This window comes from Seriola dumerili, unplaced genomic scaffold (assembly GCF_002260705.1).
Source record: "Seriola dumerili isolate Sdu_G_001 unplaced genomic scaffold, Sdu_1.0 BDQW01000081.1, whole genome shotgun sequence".
NCBI classification, from domain to species: Eukaryota; Metazoa; Chordata; class Actinopteri; order Carangiformes; family Carangidae; genus Seriola; species Seriola dumerili.
In genome coordinates this window covers 4956648-4977555 of record NW_019174336.1, presented here as the reverse complement: position 1 = coordinate 4977555, position 20908 = coordinate 4956648, and the positions used below count along the sequence as shown (strand labels likewise).

The 20908-nt window shown below is 40.3% G+C and overlaps 1 protein-coding gene across 1 annotated transcript in view; it reads right to left on the bottom strand.

The window, feature by feature from the left end:
- LOC111221156 (voltage-dependent N-type calcium channel subunit alpha-1B-like) overlaps positions 1-20908 on the bottom strand; it is a 161519-nt gene that overhangs the window by 61092 nt on the left and 79519 nt on the right. The window contains exons 7-14 of the mRNA XM_022744504.1: positions 16391-16494; positions 13436-13551; positions 13235-13324; positions 10014-10103; positions 7903-8124; positions 7682-7794; positions 7402-7514; positions 5750-5881 (exon numbers count right to left, since the gene is read on the bottom strand). Coding sequence (XP_022600225.1) covers positions 5750-5881; positions 7402-7514; positions 7682-7794; positions 7903-8124; positions 10014-10103; positions 13235-13324; positions 13436-13551; positions 16391-16494 — 980 coding nt within the window. The remainder of the gene's footprint in view (positions 1-5749; positions 5882-7401; positions 7515-7681; positions 7795-7902; positions 8125-10013; positions 10104-13234; positions 13325-13435; positions 13552-16390; positions 16495-20908) is intronic.

Here is a 20908-nt window from a genome sequence, read left to right as displayed (position 1 = left end):
CCTAACACTAGTGAATTCACAACAGTTACAATAGCACAGATATGGAAATATTTAGTGTTAACATGTTGTGGTTTCTGTTGAGAGTAAACAGAAGGGTCCAGCTTAATGCCATCACTACTTTCATTACACATGCACATTTTCTACACAAAGGATCTAGGTGTTTGCAGAAAGCCCCCAAATGACCCAACAAACCTGCCAAAACCTGAATCCGTGGTCTTGAAACTGAAGAAGACAATGAGAGAATGACACAGAGATGCGTAAGGATGGGTTTGTCATTCAACTGAAAATAACCTACACTGCTGAGCAGTCATCATTTCAAGTGTCAAGTGTCAGTTCATAGAAAAGAAAAGAAAAGAAATACTTTTGGGTTGGACAGAAGAAGGACGTATTACAAACCGAGGCAACACTGAAGACAAGTTTGAGTGCAATGTACAAGGTATTTCAGATGCGTGTTGTTGTGACAGATGGAGAAAAAAAAAACATTGAAGACAGTTACATTATGATGCGTATGCGTTTCTTTAAATGTGTGAAAACAGATGCTGGGGATTTCACCTGCTTCAAATTCAGCGATTTAAATGTTTGCCTGTCGTGCAACATTATCTGGACATCACTTAACATCTCTGTCTTATCTCACTTCAGTATTGTTCACTTCAAGGACATGAAAATGTGACATTCATTGAAATTCTACCACAAAATTTGTTGTTATTGTGAAGAGGTGCAACAGGGGAGTTAAAGAGAGGATGTGGAGCACAGTTACCACAGTGACCGTCTGCAAAAATGACAGCTGGTTTCTCCTTCTCAGAGCAGATCCTCTTATATGTTTGTGTGCATGCGTGTGTGTGTGTGTGTGTGTGTGTGTGTGTGTGTGTGTGTGTGTGTGTGTGTGTGTGTGTGTGTGTGTACTAGATCCTGACCGATTCAGTTTTTTTTGAGGGCGATACCAATATTGGTTTTAATAGCTTTAGAAGACACGAAACAAAAACATTTTGTGATGAGGACATAATTATGTAAAATATTTTACAGTTGACAGTTTTATTTAGTATTTGACACTTAACAGTAAACTCAAAAAGGAACGTTAGTTATTTTAATAACTACAACAAAACCAAGTTGTAATCAAGTTGATTGAGAAAAAATACCAAACATATATCAAAATACTGCCAGTGAAACATTTAGTGCTGCTCTACCACTGATTTTTGTTTCTGGGACAACATGCTGATATATACTGATATACATGATATAGCCAAAAGTATGTGGACATGTACATAATTGTGTACATTTTGTCTAAGGTTGTTTGTCATGGTGTAGGTCCCTTAGTTCCAGATAAGGGAAATCTTAATGCTACATCATGCAATAACATTTTAGACAATAGTGTGCTTCCAACGTTGCGGTTACAGTTTGTGTTTGTGTTTGGCCCTTTCCTGTTTCAACATGACTGTGCACAAAACCAGGTCCATAATGAAACGGTTTCCCCAGTTTGATGTGGGAGAACTCGACTGGCCTGCACAGAGCCCCGACCTCAACCCCATCTCACACCTTTGGGATGAACTGGAACACCAACTGTGAGCCAGACCTAATCACCCACTGGTGTTAGACCACACTAATGAATGTCTTGTGGCTGACTGGGATCAAATCCCTGCACCCAGTCTTCCCAGAGAAATGTAGGCTCTTACATCAGCAGATGATGTGCGTGGTTTTGGAATGAGATGTTCAGCAATCACACGTGGGTGTAACGGTAGAGTGTCCCCATATTTTTGGCCATGTGGTGAATCTGTGATACCAAATATCGGCTGATAATATCAGCCTGCATGTATCGGTCTGGCTCTAATATGTACTGTACATGCATGAGGGAGACATGGGGCGGGAGGGAGTGACGGATGGAGGGAAGAGAGCTGGAGGAGAGGGGGGAGGAGCAACTAATTCAATAAGCTTTTTGTCCCTTGGTATGTCATCATATTCTCTCTCCCCATGCTCCTCTCCTTCTACCTTTGTCCTTCTCTGTCTCATTACTGCATCCTCTATCACCCACCCCTCTCTCCACTCATTGCTCATCCCTCCATCACTTTCTAGATTGCACCTCAGCCTCATTCTTTTCCCTCCTTTCCTTCCTTTCTTGCTTCCCCCTTCCCTGCCTGCACCCCACCCTCCCTTCCTCTCTCCCACACCTCTCCCTCCATCCATCCCTCCTTCCATGAGGATTAGCGGGCACAGCGCAGGGAGCAGCGGTGGTGGTTTGCTGCTGCGACTGTGTGTGCCGACCTCTGTTTACTCTGATAATAGGGATTGGAAGCGTGCTGCTTGGCTTCCACGCAGCACCCACAGGGACTTCATTAAATCAATCCTGAAAACAAGAGTCATGTGAGGCCAAACTCCCCCACAAGCTCCTGCCCTCACCCCTGCATCCTTCAGACAATAGCAGCAGGTTTACATTGTATAAGTGACTGCAACACATATCTCTGAGAACACACAGGCATGTACAAGTGGACTGAAGATAACAGCTGTATAATAATAATAATAATAATAATGGAGAAAAAAAATGGGATGGTGGGACTGCAGAGCGTTGGGAATGAAACAGAACACACGCGGCACACTGCAGCTTTCTGAGAAGTCAAGAAATGAAACTGGCTTTTACTGAATGAGAAATGGGGCTGAATACAAAGAGGGAGCCCACTGTATATACTGAGGCTGCAACTCGTCAAAATGTCCAGCTTGTCCAGTGATTGCACTAAAATTTTAAAACACTTATTTTGCAATAAACATCGTTTAAAAATTGTATGTAATTGAAAATTATATTGATTTTTGGCTTATAGAGCAGAAATTAGTTCAGAATTTAAAGCATTTCTGTTGTTAACCTGTGCAGTTAACTAGCCAGGACGTTTCATATGATTTATGAACTGTATTCAGTTTATAAGGTTACCATAGTTACACATAGACTGAGAGTAACTACTGCCTGAGAAGACAGGTTCTGGGGAAGCAAAGCCCAGATGATTGATTTTTGTAAAAGTGCTTACGAATTTCACTATTTTTATGTAAAATCTTAAGCGACTGAAGAAAGTGACATTCTTCCAGTTTCACCGAATAATTGCAGGGAAGATTCATGAAAATTACGGGGATTTGTTGAATTCGCAGTACAGTTTTGAGGGATTCCTGGATGGACTGACCAATGATTATATTTATTAAAGATTAAATTAAATGTCATAAACAGTCCAGAACAACAGTGTCAAATGGAAGGTAAACTGGCTGCCAACCAAGAGGTCGGACACTCACTCAGTCTACACACTAAAGAAGACCTGAGCTGAAAATATGAAATGCCATCTCTGACAAGTCAGAGTTAATCAACAAAGGTCTAAAAACTGAAAGCTACAATGCAGCAACCAGTAAAATTCCTTATTCTATTACAGTAAATCCTGCACATTTCCTTTGAGCTTATCACATATTTTTGTCCAAACAGTCGGTGATGTCCTGTGAGTCTCAGCGGGGAGACGCTCCTCTGCCTCAAGCTGTTTATCTTTCAATTCTCTCAATTTTACCATGAGATTACTTTAGGTGTTTGGAGAGGGAGGAACATAATTTCTGAGCCAAAAATAAAGTCTGGGTATAACAAAGCATTTTCTCTTGTTCTTAACAAGCTGAAAACCTATTTTACATTAAACAACTGTCATCATCTGCCTGAGGAACGCGTGTTTGCTTTAGTTTTGATATCATTCAACACTTTCTGAAAACGTGAAGCGACATTATCTGTAAATACATGTGTGGCAGATTGTCTGTTTAATGACGCTTGATATTTAGCTCCAGAAAAATCTGAAATTATTTGACACCTTGGTACATTTTTAGAAGCAAATGAGCTTGAATGTTACAGCAGACGTTCTTTGCAGAGAACAATGTGCTCAGTCTGATGTGCTCGGCTGGCTGGAAGCACCATGTGGACGTCAGACTCATCTCACACTTGTCCATCACCGGAGACTGATGCGATGCTAATGATGGTGCAGACTGATGTAAGACTTGCCACCATGGCAACAGCCTGCTGCTTCAAAGACATCAAGTTGGTACCTCTGCGGTTAAGACACGGTTGAGATTAGTGGACTTGAACTACTTGGTTAGGGTTAAGCAATGATCATGGAGACGGGATTTGAACAGCGGTCTCCAGTGTCAAAGTCAGACACTCTGTATGCACAACCATCAACTCCGACATCCTCCCTTTGCGATGTTATAATAATGCTGAACTACTCGCTCCTTTGCCTTTGAGGTCACTTGTCAGGAAAACAGAAACAGAGGTCATAGGTCAATGACCAGTGTTGTAGTTTTTATTTTCCATTCTGTCTCAAGTTATTCCACAAATTTTCCACTCAGTTTTTAATATATGTTTAAAAGATAATTCTGGTTTTACTACAACTTGGATCTTATTTTCATGGATTGTGTTATTTCTATTAGTAATAACACTGTATCTAAATGTGACCTATGAAGCACAAGATGAGACAAGTACGCTAAGTTCTCATTGTGCACTCATCAAGTGTTATTTATCTTATTTTACTCTAAAGGTCACCCATTAAAAACAAGAGGAAAGAGTGAAGAAAGCGGCAATGTCGACATTGTGTCCAAATCAAGTGAAACGCTGAGATCTGGGAAAAGGCGACATAATAATAACTATGAATAAAGTAATAAATAAAGTCAAAGGGGGCAAGAAACATGCAAAGTAAGAACATCAGACAAGTTGTTCAAAAAAAGAAAAAAGTGATTAAACTTATTTGGAAACAAAGACAAACTGAAAAACTATTACCCAGTTAGTGTATTGTAAACATCCTTAAAAATCTATGGACTGACTTCCTGGATCAGCTTTGACCTACTGTGCTCATCGTGGCCATGCACACACAGTTTTCCTTTGCAATTAAGGTTTATTGCAAACATTTGAAATGTGCAAGCTTTCAGTTTTACCTCCAAATAAAGTGGTGTAGATAGATAAACTGCAGATAAACTCTTAGCTTGTGTACGACGCCTGCTCATGTTTCTCGTCCTGCAGGACTTCATTGGAGCTGTGTTGTTTGTCTTCCCAGATCTCAGCACTAAAATATCCTTTGTTGAGTTTAATGTTTTCATAATCGACTGAGAAAACACGATCCGAGTTTAAATAAACCACAATTATCCTTTAGGGACTTTTAGCTATAAAATTTCTTTCCTACTGAACAGAGCAAAGCTGCCAAAGTTAGCTCAGACCTCACAGGGCTAAGATGCACCAATCGGCTGTAAACTACGGAACAGCACAGATACTATAATTAATATATGTAATATAGTGAAAAATTTAAAAACACAAAAAGCGATCATGTGATCAACTTGATTGGCCGTACAGTGTCTGTGTGATTTGGGCTGACGAGGAGAGAGAGAGAGTACAATGTGTGTGCATGAGTTGAGTCAGATGGGGCTGGATGGCAGGCCTTTGATAAACTGCAGCCAGCCCAGAATCATGAGGTGTTCCTGTCATTAGAAAACATGGGCCTCCTGCTGAGAGTGATATCAAAGGGCTGCAGTCAGTGCTGCTTCTGTGCCAGCTACCTGCTGCGTCAACACGTCTGTCACCACCGCCACGCTGGCCAGGGATCACACACACACAGAGAATGAGGAGAGGAGAGGTTGTGTGTGTGTGTGTGTGTGTGTGTGTGTGTGTGTGTATACATATGTGTCGGTGATGACTTGTGGATGGATGGACAGAGAAGGAAAGAGCGGTCAGAGAGCAGGACAGGTTAGAGAGTGTACTCACTGTCCTCCAAAGAGCTGCATGCCGAGCAGGGCAAAGACCACGATGAAGAGAAAGAGGAGGAAGAGCAAGCTGATGATGGACTTCATGGAATTGAGGAGGGAAACCACGAGGTTCCTCAACGAGTTCCAGTATCTGAGAGAAAGCAGCAAACACACAGAGGGAGGCTCAGAGACATGATGGATGGGGACACAAAATACCACAGAATAACACGACAAAGCTCGAGAAAAGAGAGAAAGAAGCAGAAAGAGGAGGAAAGAGAGACCACACTGGCAGGAACAGCTGTGGGTAGCATAAAACAAATCAATGCGTCAGGGTCTACAGCTGCCAGTTTCACTGAATCACGGGATTACAGCTAATCTAATGAAATAAAAGGATTTCCATCAAACTCTAACAGGATTTTCAGTTCAGAGAGAAAGGAATTAAGACAAAAGTGACACCCATGTAACATAAAAACCTCATATCTACAAAATGTAGTTTTAAAACGATTCACACAGATTTGATCAAGTACTCTGGGTTTTTGATGTAGATGTGCTCATTAGTTGCAGTTACAGTGATCACTGAATGACAGTAACTGTGACTTTTGCTTTAACTCTCGCATGATTTTCACTTCTTTAATTTTTAATGCTACTGCACTGTCATTGTAAGGAATATCATATGTTGTTATGTTTATAACAGGTCAGGCTATTGGTAGAAGACAGAATGGTATTCTCTACAACACGTTATGAAAAATGCTGCAAGGTTTTTGCCTGTAACATACACATCAGTGAATAAAATTAAAGAAGAGATATAACAACCATGTCCATGCTCTGAGCCTTGGTTCTCTAAAAAATCTACTGTGAAATGATCAAAAAATTTTCATGGAATTTTGGGACTACAGCTCCCATCATGCTTTGGGTAATGTAAAAAGAAGTGGATCAAAGTGTTCTCGCTCTGCCTGTTTTGTTGAGGATAGCCTCAGAGCTTATTTACAGAGCAATCCCAGAATGCATTTCATGTCAACAAGTGGCAGCGGCGGACAAAGTTAAGACAGGCTCATAGCTGTCATAACTTTCATCCTGTGACTGTTATTATGTCACTAGCCTGACATTTTTCAGGCGATAAAGTAACCATTTAAATTTCATACAAATAGTTGACGCCTATTGGAAAATTCGTTATGACGCTTTCAGTGATGTAAAGACCAACTCGACAGTCATCTCTGCTGCTCCAACTGCAAATTGGTCACGCTGCTTCCTTGGGAGCTTGGACTACAAAGTTAAACTTGCCAAATTCAGAGTCCGAAGTACACAAGTCTGAACTTGTAGTACTCTATTATTATCTGATGTAGCTGAAAGCTTCAACTGAATCCACATTTTCACCTGTAACATGAAAAGTTATGTGGTCATCGGCGCTACTGATATCAGTGGAGAGTTCAGCTTTGATTGCAGCAGTGTGTGAATGATGTGTCTGTGTGTTCCTGTCTGATTTATGTCACTGAGAGGAAAATTTACAGGCTAAAACAATCATGACAGGTCATAAAGAGCCCGAAAATCTGGTATTATGTTGAAAGGCTGACAGTTAAGAGATGTGTGAAAAATGATAAGCTTTTCTGACTAAATCCTGTTGTGCTTTCTGTCTGTAGTTACATGTGTGTGTGTTGTCGGATGTTTACTCACTTGGTGACTTTGAATATCCTGAGCAGTCGCAGGGCTCTCAGCACACTGATACCAAATGATGCTCCTGGTTTAATCATGTCCCAGATGACCTCAAAAATACTTCCCACAATCACCTGGAGAGAAGAGCAGAGGGTCATCGGTCATCATCTGTTTGGCTCTGTTTCAACAAGCCATTTAAAACAATTTAATATAAATCAAATCTCGCCCTGAACCAAACAGAACAGGCACCGCTGGTTAGTGTTTAGTATCTACCCGAGTGGAACTGCTGACAGCGACTTACCCCAAAATCGAAGCAGTTAAAGGAGGAATGGAAATAGTTCCGCACTCCGAGGCCGTACATCTTCAAGGTCATCTCAGTCAGGAACAAACCCAGGAACACGAACTCTGCTGCGTCTGTTTACCACGTGGCCAGGGTAACAAAACCAAGAGGAACTAGTTTGACATACCATCGATATCAATGAGTGTCTGTGAGTATGTTGCGCATTTGTATGTGTGACTTACAGAGGGCCCTTGTAAGCCACTCAGGTTGGTCATAGTGAACTATGGCCACACACAGAGTGTTGAGTCCCACCAGACACAGGACGATCCAGTAGAAGCTCTGAGCCTTCACCATGCGGCGGATGAAGAAGCGGATCCTCTTCTCCTTACGACGGAAGTAAGACGAGCTGTCCATCTTGCTGCCGCTTTTCACGCTGGCCCGACCAAACGGAGAGCCAGGCGGAGCTGGAGGCGATGACGAAGAGGCGAGGGGAAGAGAGGAAATGTATGAGTGTACAGGTTAAATATTTGTCAGCTTCCCAGTTTACAAAGTGAATCACTGTGTGTGTGTGTGTGTGTGTGTGTGTGTGTGTGTGTGTGTGTGTGTGTGTGTGTGTGTGTGTGTGTGTGTGTGTGCGTGTTTTGTCTTCTTCCTACTGCCGTCATGAGCAACATCCCCATCATCGCGTCTCTAATCGAGAATTTGAAATTACATTTGCTTTCCCGCTTGCTCGGGCTACTTTTTATTGTAACTGCAGGCACAAAAAAGCCATTTTTGATCTAACCCCTTCATGTGTGTTGATTTATCACAGTTTTACATTTTGTTTTACCTTTGACCACACCTAGCATCACTGACGGATGCAGCTGGGTTTGTTTCTTTACGCACCTGTAGCCAGAACAGTGACGTCACAGAGTGTGTTCAACTTTTGGGGAAATACTTAGCAGTTTTCTTATTAAGGAAGTTACTTTCTCAAACTTTCTTGCTGAGAGTTAGATGAGAACATTAGTACCACTCGCATGTCCGTATGGTGAATACAAAGCTAGAGCCAGCAGCCGCTTACCTGAGCTTAGTATAAAGACCTGAAACAGGGCTAAACAGCTGGCCTGGCTCTGTCCAGAGATTTACAAAAAAGCCTAACAGCAGCTCCCGTAACCGGCGGTAGTTTCACAGGGAGTTAAAAGTTTTTCTCACTGGCATGGTGACCGTCTGCCATCCTTCCAGCCAAGAAACAGTTCCAGCATCTAACTCCCAGTAAAACCAGTCTGAGCTGGGGCTTTTTTTGGGACTTGTTTACCCATTTCCACCTGCTGATGCTGTATTCCTCCTAACAATGATGCATTCGTCTTCTTTTTCTTTCAGTTTTCCTGAGTTGCACCAGGATTGCACTTGTGCCTCAGGTCACGTACACTGCACAAATTAGTTGGCAACACCTACATGTATTTGTGTCTGGAGTGTGCTACTACCAGTGACAAGAAATAAAGGTTTTTGAAACACTATAGTTGGGTAGGAATCTATTCCACTTCACATCTGTGAATATGCACAGAAAGATGTTTGAGATTAAGACTATAAACTGCTAACAACATTTACCTGAGGGACAGAAATAAAAGCGTAAAAAAAACACCTGAACACTCCTTGAATTTTACTTGCAGCTGCTCATTAAAAAAAATATGTACCTAATATCTCTGTGCCGTGCAGCAGAACTGCAGGCGTAATGTGTGAAACAAGCGAGATGAGACCACATTTGATTGTGCAGTGCACCTATTCCCTTGGCACTTAATTTGATGGAAAACAATCATGAGATGAGATAGTCTGAAAAAAGTAGCATTTTTAAATTGAAGGCAACAAAATGGTTTCAATTATCATGCTTCTGTTTATTTCCAACCCACAGACAAGCAATTACATGTTGTCCTTGTGTGGGACTGTTAAGTCCATTAATATTAAAAAGTCTAATTTTAATATGCTGCAGGTGATTCTCTTGCCATTTTAATTTTACAGTCTAATTAGGGAAAGTTAATTATACCTCTTTTCCCTCAAGGTGATATACTTCCACAGCCAGGAGAAACAGTTTTAGGTCTCCAGATCTGCATGGTGCTGAATCTGAGTTAGTGACGTACATGGTGAAGTTTGTGTGAGATATTTAACACCATGTTTTATATGTGTTGAGGTGACGCGACACACTAATCTGACAAATGGGGACCAGAGAGTCAGAGGACATGTTCAGTGGTTATGTTCAGCGTGGAAGACAGGCTTTTTACAGCGGCTTTTATTGTAAAGGTCGACTGTGTGGACAGACAGCATGTGAAGGTCAAAGGTGGTCTGCTGGAGGCTGTGGATAAAAAGATGCAAGATTTACCAACAGAGGAGATGTCAGCAAAAGGGTCCTCGCCCTCCTCAGCACCGATCAGGTCGTTTTTACCTTTCTTGGCTTTGCCTCGTTTCAGGACTGTGGAGAGAACAGCAGAGACCAGAAGGGAGAAAATAATCACGTATGAGTCTTAATAAAATATGATGTAGTAATGAATTGTAATGTTGGAACGGTGCTGCGCTGTCATGCAAAACTCTTTGTTGTGAAATTGTTAAAGCAAAGAAGTTTGTTATAGCAAAAAAAACAAAACAAAACAAGCATTCTAAAATTGAATTTCAATGGAGGAATTCTCATCCAAATGCAGGATATATATACTGTGTGTGTGTGTGTGTGTGTGTGTGTGTGTGTGTGTGTGTGTGTGTGTGTGTGTGTGTGTGTATGGATGGCAAAGTAGAGGGGTGAGCTAATTGGAAACTATGAATAGCAGACATCAATCATGTTTTTCATTTGGAGATTTTCTGCCTTCCTGCTTGAAGCCAGCCTTGGAAATGAAAAACTGCCACCACGACATGAATGTGATCGTCACGTGACCAGCCCCATGTCACCGGAGCTGTGGGCTTGTTCTCAAGATCTACAACCCCAGTTCTCCACCCGAAAGGGCTGCTGGGAGGCAGAACCGGGCTGCAGAACAAATGATGAGGCTGTGAGGCTGAGATACGCTGCAAAGGTCTCGTCCTTATCAGATCCTTTCTGTTTTATGACTGATCCTTAAAAACCTTATTTTATCAAAACAAGTGAAACAATCAGACGTAAGAAAATCTTAACGTGTTCAAACCAACTGGTTCTTGTACTGAGTCTTTGCTTCTTCAAGCAAGACAGAATAAGGCAGGATGCTGCACTAGAATTAAATATTTCCTATGGCTTTAACAAGGTTAATTTGAAATAGTTTTCATTTTCACTTCACTCTTCATTTCAATTCCACACAGCAACTACTTTAAGTTCATCCGTCTTTTATCTCTAAATGAAATATCCATCCTGAGAAAAATATTATCAAGGATAATTTCCTCAATTTCTTCTTAAAAGACTAGGTAGAGGGAGGATAAATTGTTTTAGTTATTGAGTCAATCAGCTCTGATTGACACTGTGCACCATCACTTATACCTGTCATTCATCTGAAGAAGCCCAACTCCATATTTTCCGCTCTAACAACATCAGAATGGCTTTTTCTACTCCTGTGGATTCAGACATTTTAATCCCTCGTATGTAACTAATTGAGAAAATCCGGCCGCTGGCTGCTGTCACTTCACTGGAGTCGTCAGCGTGGATTTGTTTACAGTTTGTGTCCGTTTTCCTGGCAAATGCATTTCCATGTGCGTATGTGTCTTGGGGAGCGTGGTATGGTGAATTTATGTTAACAAATCCAATCAGACTAAAGCTGTAAATCCCACTAATTAACCCTCCTCACACCAGCACTAATGGACTGACATCATGGGTGAGAGATAGGAGATAGAGAGAGGGAGTGAGAGAGAGAGAGAGAGAGAGAGAGAGAGAGAGACAGACAGACAGAAGTAACAGTGTGCTCTTTCTGCAATAAAGGCAACAAGAGTACAGCGTGAAAACCATGATTAGCACTCCAGTAACAGGCTGATCGTAAGTGCTGATTATGCAATTGCACTTGCTGTGTAATTGGCTGGCTTGGATACAAACAGCCCAGTTTGCAGTCACACAATAGGGGGTTACTGTTAATGTGAGGAGCCATATGTTAACTGTGATGTACTGTAATTCTACACTATTAAAAGTAAGCATTGTGTCAAAAAAACAAAATTAAGGACACATATGACTATGAAATACAAGTTTGGCCCCGGATATGTTACATCCTGTTTCTCTAGAGGCCAGAGAAGTGGTGTGTCTCCTCTCTTGCCTTTGAAGTTGGCAGATTCAAAACTATTCGGGAGGAAAACAGATTGTGTGATTTGGGAGAAATAGAAAGTAAGTCCCATTTTCTTTTGTGATTTCCACACTGTGGTGATTTGATAATGTAAATCGACAAAACCCTGAAATATTCTGGTGTACAGATAATCAAAAATCAAAATGGTTGCTTTCTGTCTATGTTTTTAAGTTTGGTAACTTAAATGGTTAATTATGATAAATGGATTATCTCAAAAGCCTGGAATAGCGAAAAGTATTTTTGCACTATATAGAAAAGATTTTTTATCAGAGATTTATTGATTTTGTTGTAGTCAATGAAGGTCTGATAATCTGATTGTTAAAGTTGTCTGAATTGTACTGTTTTTGATTTTGGACTTTGAAAATAAATGTACAGGCTGTAATGAAATTACTTTAAATTGAAAATCAATTGTTGGTGTTTTGCAAACCCATGAGGGCTAGTTATGAAATCATTCTAAAACCAAAGATTCAAGTATATGTCCAATTTTCAGAAAACTGACTTCTAGAAATCATTTACTTTGAAGAAATAGAATCTCGGTCTGGCTCTACCAGTGCCACTAAAGTCCTCTAATTAACACGTCATATCTTGTAGGTTTAACACCTACACAAGTTGCGGTGTTATGCAGGGCCATGTGCAGGACTAATTTCTACTATACTTATACTGACTATATTTTTTCAACCAGTGGAAACTGCATGAACAGATCTTAATCATTTCTCAATATCTGTCTGTTCTTAAGTACAATCGTAACTATATCAACATTTCTCAACGTGCTTTTAAGAAAATAACATATCTGTTTCTGAAAAGGAGTATTAACTTCAAACCTCTGCAAGTATCCAGCTAACTGTGAATAAGCCTGCACTTTTGCTGGTGTAAGGATTTATTGACCAAACAATTATATTATAAGTAATTCATTCGTAATAAGCTGAAAAAAAAATCAGGCCTGTGTCTAATCAACAATTGTATCAAGCTAACAGCCCAGCAGTTTGAATTATAATGTCTTGAGAAATACAAAAATACAGCATTTTCATCTATTGCTAAAATGTCCCCCTACACACTGTGTGTATACACAGATCGGTCCTTTAAGGAAAACCTGGACAATAATCCGAACAATTAAATTACACCTATTCTCCACACGTAAAAGAGATCACATTCATGGTGAAGTGAGTTCCCGATGATTTTATGTACAGCAGATGGATGCTACACAGCATCAACCTTTGGATGGAAATGATCGACACTACCTCTTTGTGCCTGGTTTACCATTGGCCTCCTGTAGTGATGGACCATGGTAAAGCAGGAAACAGATACTCAGCCCTGTTTTCACCTGGAAGGTTTTGTTTCCTCTTGTACCACGCACCGTCCAGCGGGGACTTCTCCTCTGCAATCTCGTCCTCCTCCTCCAGCAACACCTCCTCTGCAGCAGGAGAGAGAAAGGAATGACTGACTTTCTTAACAATTTGTCATGTTTTTCTAACCCAACAACCACATAAACGCCTGCTCACACGGATTCAGAAACGACTCTAACCTGCTTTGCAGATCCACTCCAAGTATCCGGTGAGCTCTCTCTCTATCTGCTGCTGCCTCCGAAGCTTCAGGAACTCCTGCCTTTTCTCCACACGCTCTCTTTCTTTGGCAAATTCTCTGTTGAAGCATACATATGGATTTTTTTTTTTTTCATACACAGAAAGAATAAATAGATGTGGCATGTCATCATATGTGGCAACTTAGAATCAAAAAGCTAAGTTAGTTTTTGTCTGCCAGGAGATAACTTGCACATACGCGTTCACAGCAACAGACAGGATCATGTTCATTACAGGAGCAACAAAGGTGTGAGACACTGCATCATGAAAACAGATGATATTGTGGCTTAAACATGCACCTGAGGGATCCAGGTGACAGCTGGGCAGCTGTTGAGGGCAAGTTAAACCATAATGGACTTTTGTGTTGTGCCTATTGGAGATGTATCAGACATAGTACTTATACAGCATATGCAGTTTTATATTGAGATTAGAACAAATGTTGTGATGTAGTTAATGTTCTGGAAAATCAATTCCAAAGCAAAATGACCACATGGGGATATCTGTTTTTGGCAAACACAGTTATTGAAGGGAACAGTTCAACATCGATGATAAGACTAATCCCACTCTCACATCCGTATGCTAAATATAAAGCTACAGCTGGTTTACTTATGTGTTTATTTCCCTCTGTCTTTATGCTAAGCTAAGCTAAGCTAAACTGTCTCCTGGTTGTAGCTTCATATTTAACAACATTACAGACATGAGGGAGGCAGCGATGTTCTCATCTAACTGTCACCAACATCGAAGTAAAGTATTTCATCACATTAATGCAAAAATCCTTTTAAATTCAACACTGTTAAAAAGCAGCGCTGCACATTTTGGGCTGTCCCAGAACAAACGGGACAATCACAAGAGAAATGTGGTGAAATCTTTGCTCATCAATCCAAAATGGTGGTTCTAGATCACAGTGAGACTTTCAGTAATGTAGGGTACCAGATTCTCTCAATATGACCCCTGACCCATCACATCTGTGAAGCAGCTAAGATCATGCGATCCTACCCATAGTCCGATCATCCTATTAATTAATAGCCGATACAATGGGAGGAGGTGGTTTATGTTACATGAGCGGGAGAGAAAGAGCGAGCGAGTGGAGTTTTGCTCGCCTCTCTTTCTCTCTCTCTCACAGATACACTGAGTGATGACAGTACGATGACAAATACGTTTCATGGTGATGTTAGACCAAAATTGTCATCACAAATAAAGCATTAATTATTCACATTTAAGAAATAGAGCATTCACAATAATCGCTCAAAATGAGCAGGGGGACGTGCCTCGAAACAGCTGTTAGCTGGCTTTCAGCCCCCCCCCCCCTGACTGTCCAAAAGTTCTATTTCCAACCATGAAAAGCATCAGGATAAGAAACTGAAATAAGTGTTCTGTGTGTCGATCTTCTCCACTGTGTTTAATTACAGCACAGCACCTACACACAACTGGTCCTTGTATGCAACTGTGTGTGTGTGTGTGTGTGTGTGTGTGTGTGTGTGTGTGTATGTGTGTGTGTGTGTGTGTATGTTTGTTAACCTGAATTTAATAGTAAAAATCATGATAATAAGTTAATACATGAATGGGAAAACAAGCCAAAAATTGTCCTGACATTGGCAAAGGCATGAGCTTTCAGTGACCGCTCTGATGATCACAATCACCAAGCTCATCGTCCATTGGCACGACCTGAAAAGCAGCCAATCATTGGACAGGCCATTTTTGAATTATGTTAAAAAAATACATGAGTAAAAACCGCATCAGCAATAGTTTCAGAACAAGCTGATAACATGTCTCTACTTGCATTGTTTTTTTCTATTTAGATAATAGCCTTATAATTGATAAGACCTATTGACCCTGCATGATATGCTCCAGAATTGATGATGTGCCGTCTGACACAGCATGCTTGTATTAGGAAATCACACAGAAAGAAAAGCTCCTCCTTCAGCAGCGGGTTTTATGTGACCTGAAGACTAATGACCACACACATGTTTGCTTTCATCCAGATGCTGGTGAGACAAGGGGCTGTGAGTCACAGCAGATGAGAGGAGACTTCTTGCAAACACAGACTCAGTGAGACGGACAGATGTCAGATCCAGGAGCACAGAGGACCAGGATGATAAAAGCCACAGGCCTTTTCACCACACAAGGCTCGCCGATGAGAAACCCAGAGTAAAAAGGAGAAGCGCTAGATGACGAAGGAGGAGGGGTGAATAATCTGTTTGCTCAGTTCACCCTCAATTCAGCATTTTCTAACAAGACATGAGATAACCTTTATCTCCATTGTGCAGCAGTTAACAGACCAATAGGATTGCTGTCCTAAAACTCAAGATTGGTGGACGGTTTGCTTCTTTGCATGTAGGTAGGCCGGGGTTGATTCAAGCAGCCAGTAAAATGACCACAAGCTGAACCAAATACAGAAGCGCATCCAGATGCAGTATGTAAGTATTCTCCAAAAAGGGTCCAGTGGTGACCCATCCAAAATCGAGACTTGTTCATCAAGACATCATGTTCTCAATCTAACTGCTAATTTGTCTGATAATTATTGATCCATTAATACTGCTTGTTGCTTTAGTAAAGAGAAGAATGGGAAGAAAATGCAAATAAACTGCTGATTATAAATCTTCTAAGAAAGTAAAAAACATATAATTTTGAACTATCAACAGTTTGAAACACAGATGCCAATGTTTAAATCCACTTTTCACCCAGTTTGTCATTTTTAAATTTTTTCAGATTTTTTTTATGAATCCAGTTTTTGCACATTTTAATATATAAACCAAACACAAACAAACTGCAGGATTTTCTTAACAGATGAAAATACAGAGCAGATTCTTATAATAGTTACACCGGGTTTATAATCAGCAATCATCAGTCTTGATTAAGCAGAGCTGGAATATGTGCGTTTATGTTTAGAGCTGACTTACCCTGAGAGGACACCAAGAACCAGGTTGAGCATGAAGAAGGACCCGATGATGATGAGAGGGATGAAGTAGAGCCAGTTCCAGGTGTTTCCTGCCACATCATTGGTCTGGACACACACACAAAAAAGTATAATTACCATTAAACACATGAAACCTAAAGTAGCACATAATAGAAATGTCGGCATATCATCAGTAGAGGTCACCGATGCAAATAAATACCCGGATTGTCAGTTTCATTTTCTTGGAACCACCTTTTTAAAATGACTTGTCACCATGTCACCACACCATGTATTGTGCACTCGCTTTCAGTTAAAAAGAGTTATTTATTTTAGTCAGACATGGTTAATGCACAACTCACAAATAAAAAGTAAAAGAAATGATGTTTGGTTTTGAGATGACAGGGCATGAATGGGTTTCATCCTACTTTCCCATTTCTCATTCACAGCAGTGAATAAAAATATATTTTTTACGAAGTTTGCCGACTGAAGAAAAAACTTTTGCCATCTTGCGTCGTCAGAAGAATACTGACAACTTTTCAGTAAAAAAAAAAAAAAAGTAATTAAGAAAGATTCTCCCTCATCTCCGTGAGCTTCCTGCCACACAAACCCATTAACTAATGCTCCGTCCTCTATCACAGCAAAACAACTGTTTCATTCAGCACGAGTTACAGCTCGGAAACATCTATTACCAATGAATTGTCCACAGACAAATAGGTGTGACAATTCAGTCTTCCAATAGGAGTTGTCATGGCTGGGCTGATTAAATGACTTACACTTCCACTCATGCATGCGCGCACAACTTTTCAGTCACACGCACGCACGCACACACACATGCACGCACGCACACACACGCACGCACACACACACACACACACACACACACAGCTAACTGCACTGACCAATGACATTTCATTTGTCCTCCATGAGAAAGGCCTCTAACATTTTAATGAAAAACATTCTTTTTTTTTTTAAAGATCCATTATAGATTTTATATTAATACAAATCAGTTTATCTTCAGTTTTGTGCATTCAACAGCTCTTGTTTTTCACAGTAAACTAAATCAAAAGCTTCGACTAACAGAAACATGTTGGGCTACAAATGGTATTAAAATTACAATAGTCTACATGTTTATGTTAACCATAGATCAAATCACTATGTGTTAAGGGTCGCTCACGGTGACATGTTCAAGCCAGATATTTGCCTCTAGAGGTGGTGAAGACCAAGAAGAAGCTAAAAAGGAAATTATAATATTGGACGTATATTTTTTCGGTGGCCAAAATCCATGACACCCAGTGAATGATACTGTTGGTCCATATAAATAAATGTGAAATTGTTTTGATAACATGGAAGCCATGTCAAGTTCACAAAGTTACAATATGTCAGTGTTGTTTAAAGCTTGTCCAAGTGGCCAAAAACACAATTACTGCTGCTTTAGAAATCAGGGAAGTTTATTAAAATATATGCATTACTGATTTTTAAGATTTTTACCTGTTTTGTCATATTCAATACAAGCACAGCTTATGTTTTCCTGAATAATGCAGCCACAAAAACAAATGAGGCTTAGACTTTATCCAAAGCACTTTGTAGTACTGGCTGGATACTTTATGATAACGGTTATGGCCAAAACTGACTGACTATGTGCTTCTGTACTGCCTGAGCAACAACTCATTTTCCCCCGGGGGGTTCTGGGAGTCATCACCCTCCATGTCTGAGATGGGCTCCCCACATAGCGGCCTGTTAGCAGGGGACAGACCTGCGGACGGATGGGTTGTGTGAAGCACAGTGACATTTTGCAGACGCCAGTATTGAAGCGCTGCCACATACTGGCTGTAATTGTGATGGGAGGTTCAGGGCGGCTGAATAAGCAGACTGGAGATCTATATTATACACCCCAGTATGTGAGACACACACACACACACACACACACACACACACACACACACACACACACACACACACACACACACAGTAGCACACCCTCTGTCTCAGCTGTCAGAGGAGCATGAGCCCACACACCAGGATAAATGGCTGGAAGAAGCTTCACTTTGTTTCTCTGTATCATTTTTTTCCTCCATGTACAACACTTCATCACTTTCTCATCACTCAATCCTCTGCCTCTTGCTCTCCGTGTTTTGTTAAACGTTAAAATAAATGTTACATGAGCATCCTCTTTTCTTCTCTCTCCATCTAAGTTCAGTTCTATTCAGTTAAGCTTAAATAATAGTGGGTCATTTTGGGAAATATTCTTACTTTCTGTCCAAGAGTTAGATGAGAAGATAAAGACCAATGTCATGACAGTGTGTTAATTAAAAAACTGAAGCCAGGACATTGTTAGCCTAGCTTAGCATACATTCTGGCAGCAGAGTGAAACAGCTATCCTGGCTCTGTCAAATGTTAGGGAAAAAAAGCTGCCACACCTCTAAAACTCATTACTTAACATGTTTGTTTAATGCGTACATGAATAAATTTAGGGAAAATTATATACTGGAGCTATTTCTAGGCAAATAACAACCAGGTGCAGTGGCGTAGCTTCACTTCACAGAGTCGTTGGTTTTATGAATTGCAACTTTCTCACTCTCATCAATGTCTTTTCCAACTGTTTTCAGAGAAAAAACTCAGATAAACCAACTGAATGCTACTTATACAGCGCCAAGTGAGAGAAAGATAAATCTAGCATTTCTCTGCTAAAGAGCCAGATATTTAACCTAGTTGGTGGAGACCAAAAGAGAGCGAAAAGGGGAACCAATACTCAATCCTCACACTTTAGATTCACATAACTCCAAATAAATGTTGATGTTACTTCGTGTAATTAAATAGCCAACTCTTTAGTAGCATGTTAGCAAAGAGTCTGCTGTGTTTACAACTGGTTGTGCTGCCCTCAAGTGGTCAATTTAGCTAATTTAGTATCTTTGTTCAGAGTTTGATAACATGCAGCTCTTTTGTGTTTGCAGTAGCAACAAACATCTCAATGCTTCTCTCTCTGGGGAACCCGGTATTTCTGGAGTGGAGGAGAAAATGAATTGTACATGCACTCTGTTGCGTCAGCTTTCAGAGAGTCGGCCGGTAAGGAGGGAAGACTTCTCTCCTGTTGACACATCCTTAATTCTTTGGCTGACAGCTCAGGCAGATGAGCTAAGCTCAGTTGAGTTTGTGCAAATTCTTTTCAGTTACTGAAACACAGCGAGGTCTCGTGGTGGAAGCCTAAGAGCTGCTGGTTTTCTCAGATTCAAGAGATTGAGCAAGCTAAAAGCAAGTGAGCACACAATCTGATTTTGTGATGACATTTCGGACTCATTGTTTTTGACTGTTTTCTCTCAAAAAGAAAAAAACAAGTTTCGGGATTTATTAGATGTCATTTTGAATGTTACTATGAATATTAAAGCAGAGCATCAACACTATATAATCAGCAACTTTTTTGCATTTTCTCAACATTTTTCTCTGCACTTTCTATGACTAGATGTTTTACTGAGATGTGCTTGTTGGCAAGAGGACCTTGTTCACTGTAACTACAATTTATTATAAGAACAAAGACGAAGTATCTCTATGACTGAGTAAAAGAATTTCAAGAGTCACTGTTATGAAATACCATTGATCTAGTAGGTAAAGTTTGTATAGCACCTTTCACAGATACAGAATCACAAAGTGCTTTACATCAATAAAAAAGTACAAAAGTTCCAAATAGATGAGGAAATAGGTCAGTAAAAGGCAACAAAATAAAATGGAGCAGCTATGAAGACATTTTTTGCAAAATGTCACAGCAGTCTATCCCGATGATAAGGGGAGAGCATTTCATAAATTGAGTGCCACTGCTCGAGAAGCACAGTCACCTCCAGTTTTATAGGAGGTTCAAGGGACAGCCATTAATTTTTGTTCAGCAGACCTTAGAGCCCGGTTGGCTGTATAAGGGAGGAGGAGGTCAGCAATATACTGGTGTGTTTGACCATGAAAAGCTCTTAAGGTTAGCTCCACTATTTTAAAATGGATGCAGAATTCGACTGATGCGTGATCTTTTGTTATTTCTACTTAAAAGCCGAGCAGCTGCATTTTGGACAGTTTGGAGACGGCTCAACAAAGTTTGACTCAAACAGGTAAAAAGAGCGTTACAGTAATCTGAACAAGAAGAAATAAAAGCATGAATAATCTTGTCCAAGTCAACGTTAGTCACCTGAGATCTTAATTTAACTTAATGTTCCTCAACTGGAATAAAACATGAGCTGACTGACATGATTATGAAAAGACAGGGATTGGTCAAAGATGGCACAGACATTTCTAAAGTTATACTTAACACAAACACATACAGTATACTGCTTGATGTTTGGAATTAGATTTTAAGGAGCAATTATAAGAGTCACTGTCTTATTTGCATTTACCTGAAGTCAGTTGTCAGCCTTGTCTTGATGGTGTCCAAATAATCATTTAATGTGGACAATTGGTTACTATCATCAGCAAGCAATACAACTGAATGTCATCGGCATAAGAATGATAACAGGCCTAAACATTATAAGGGATGTTTTACAGTCAG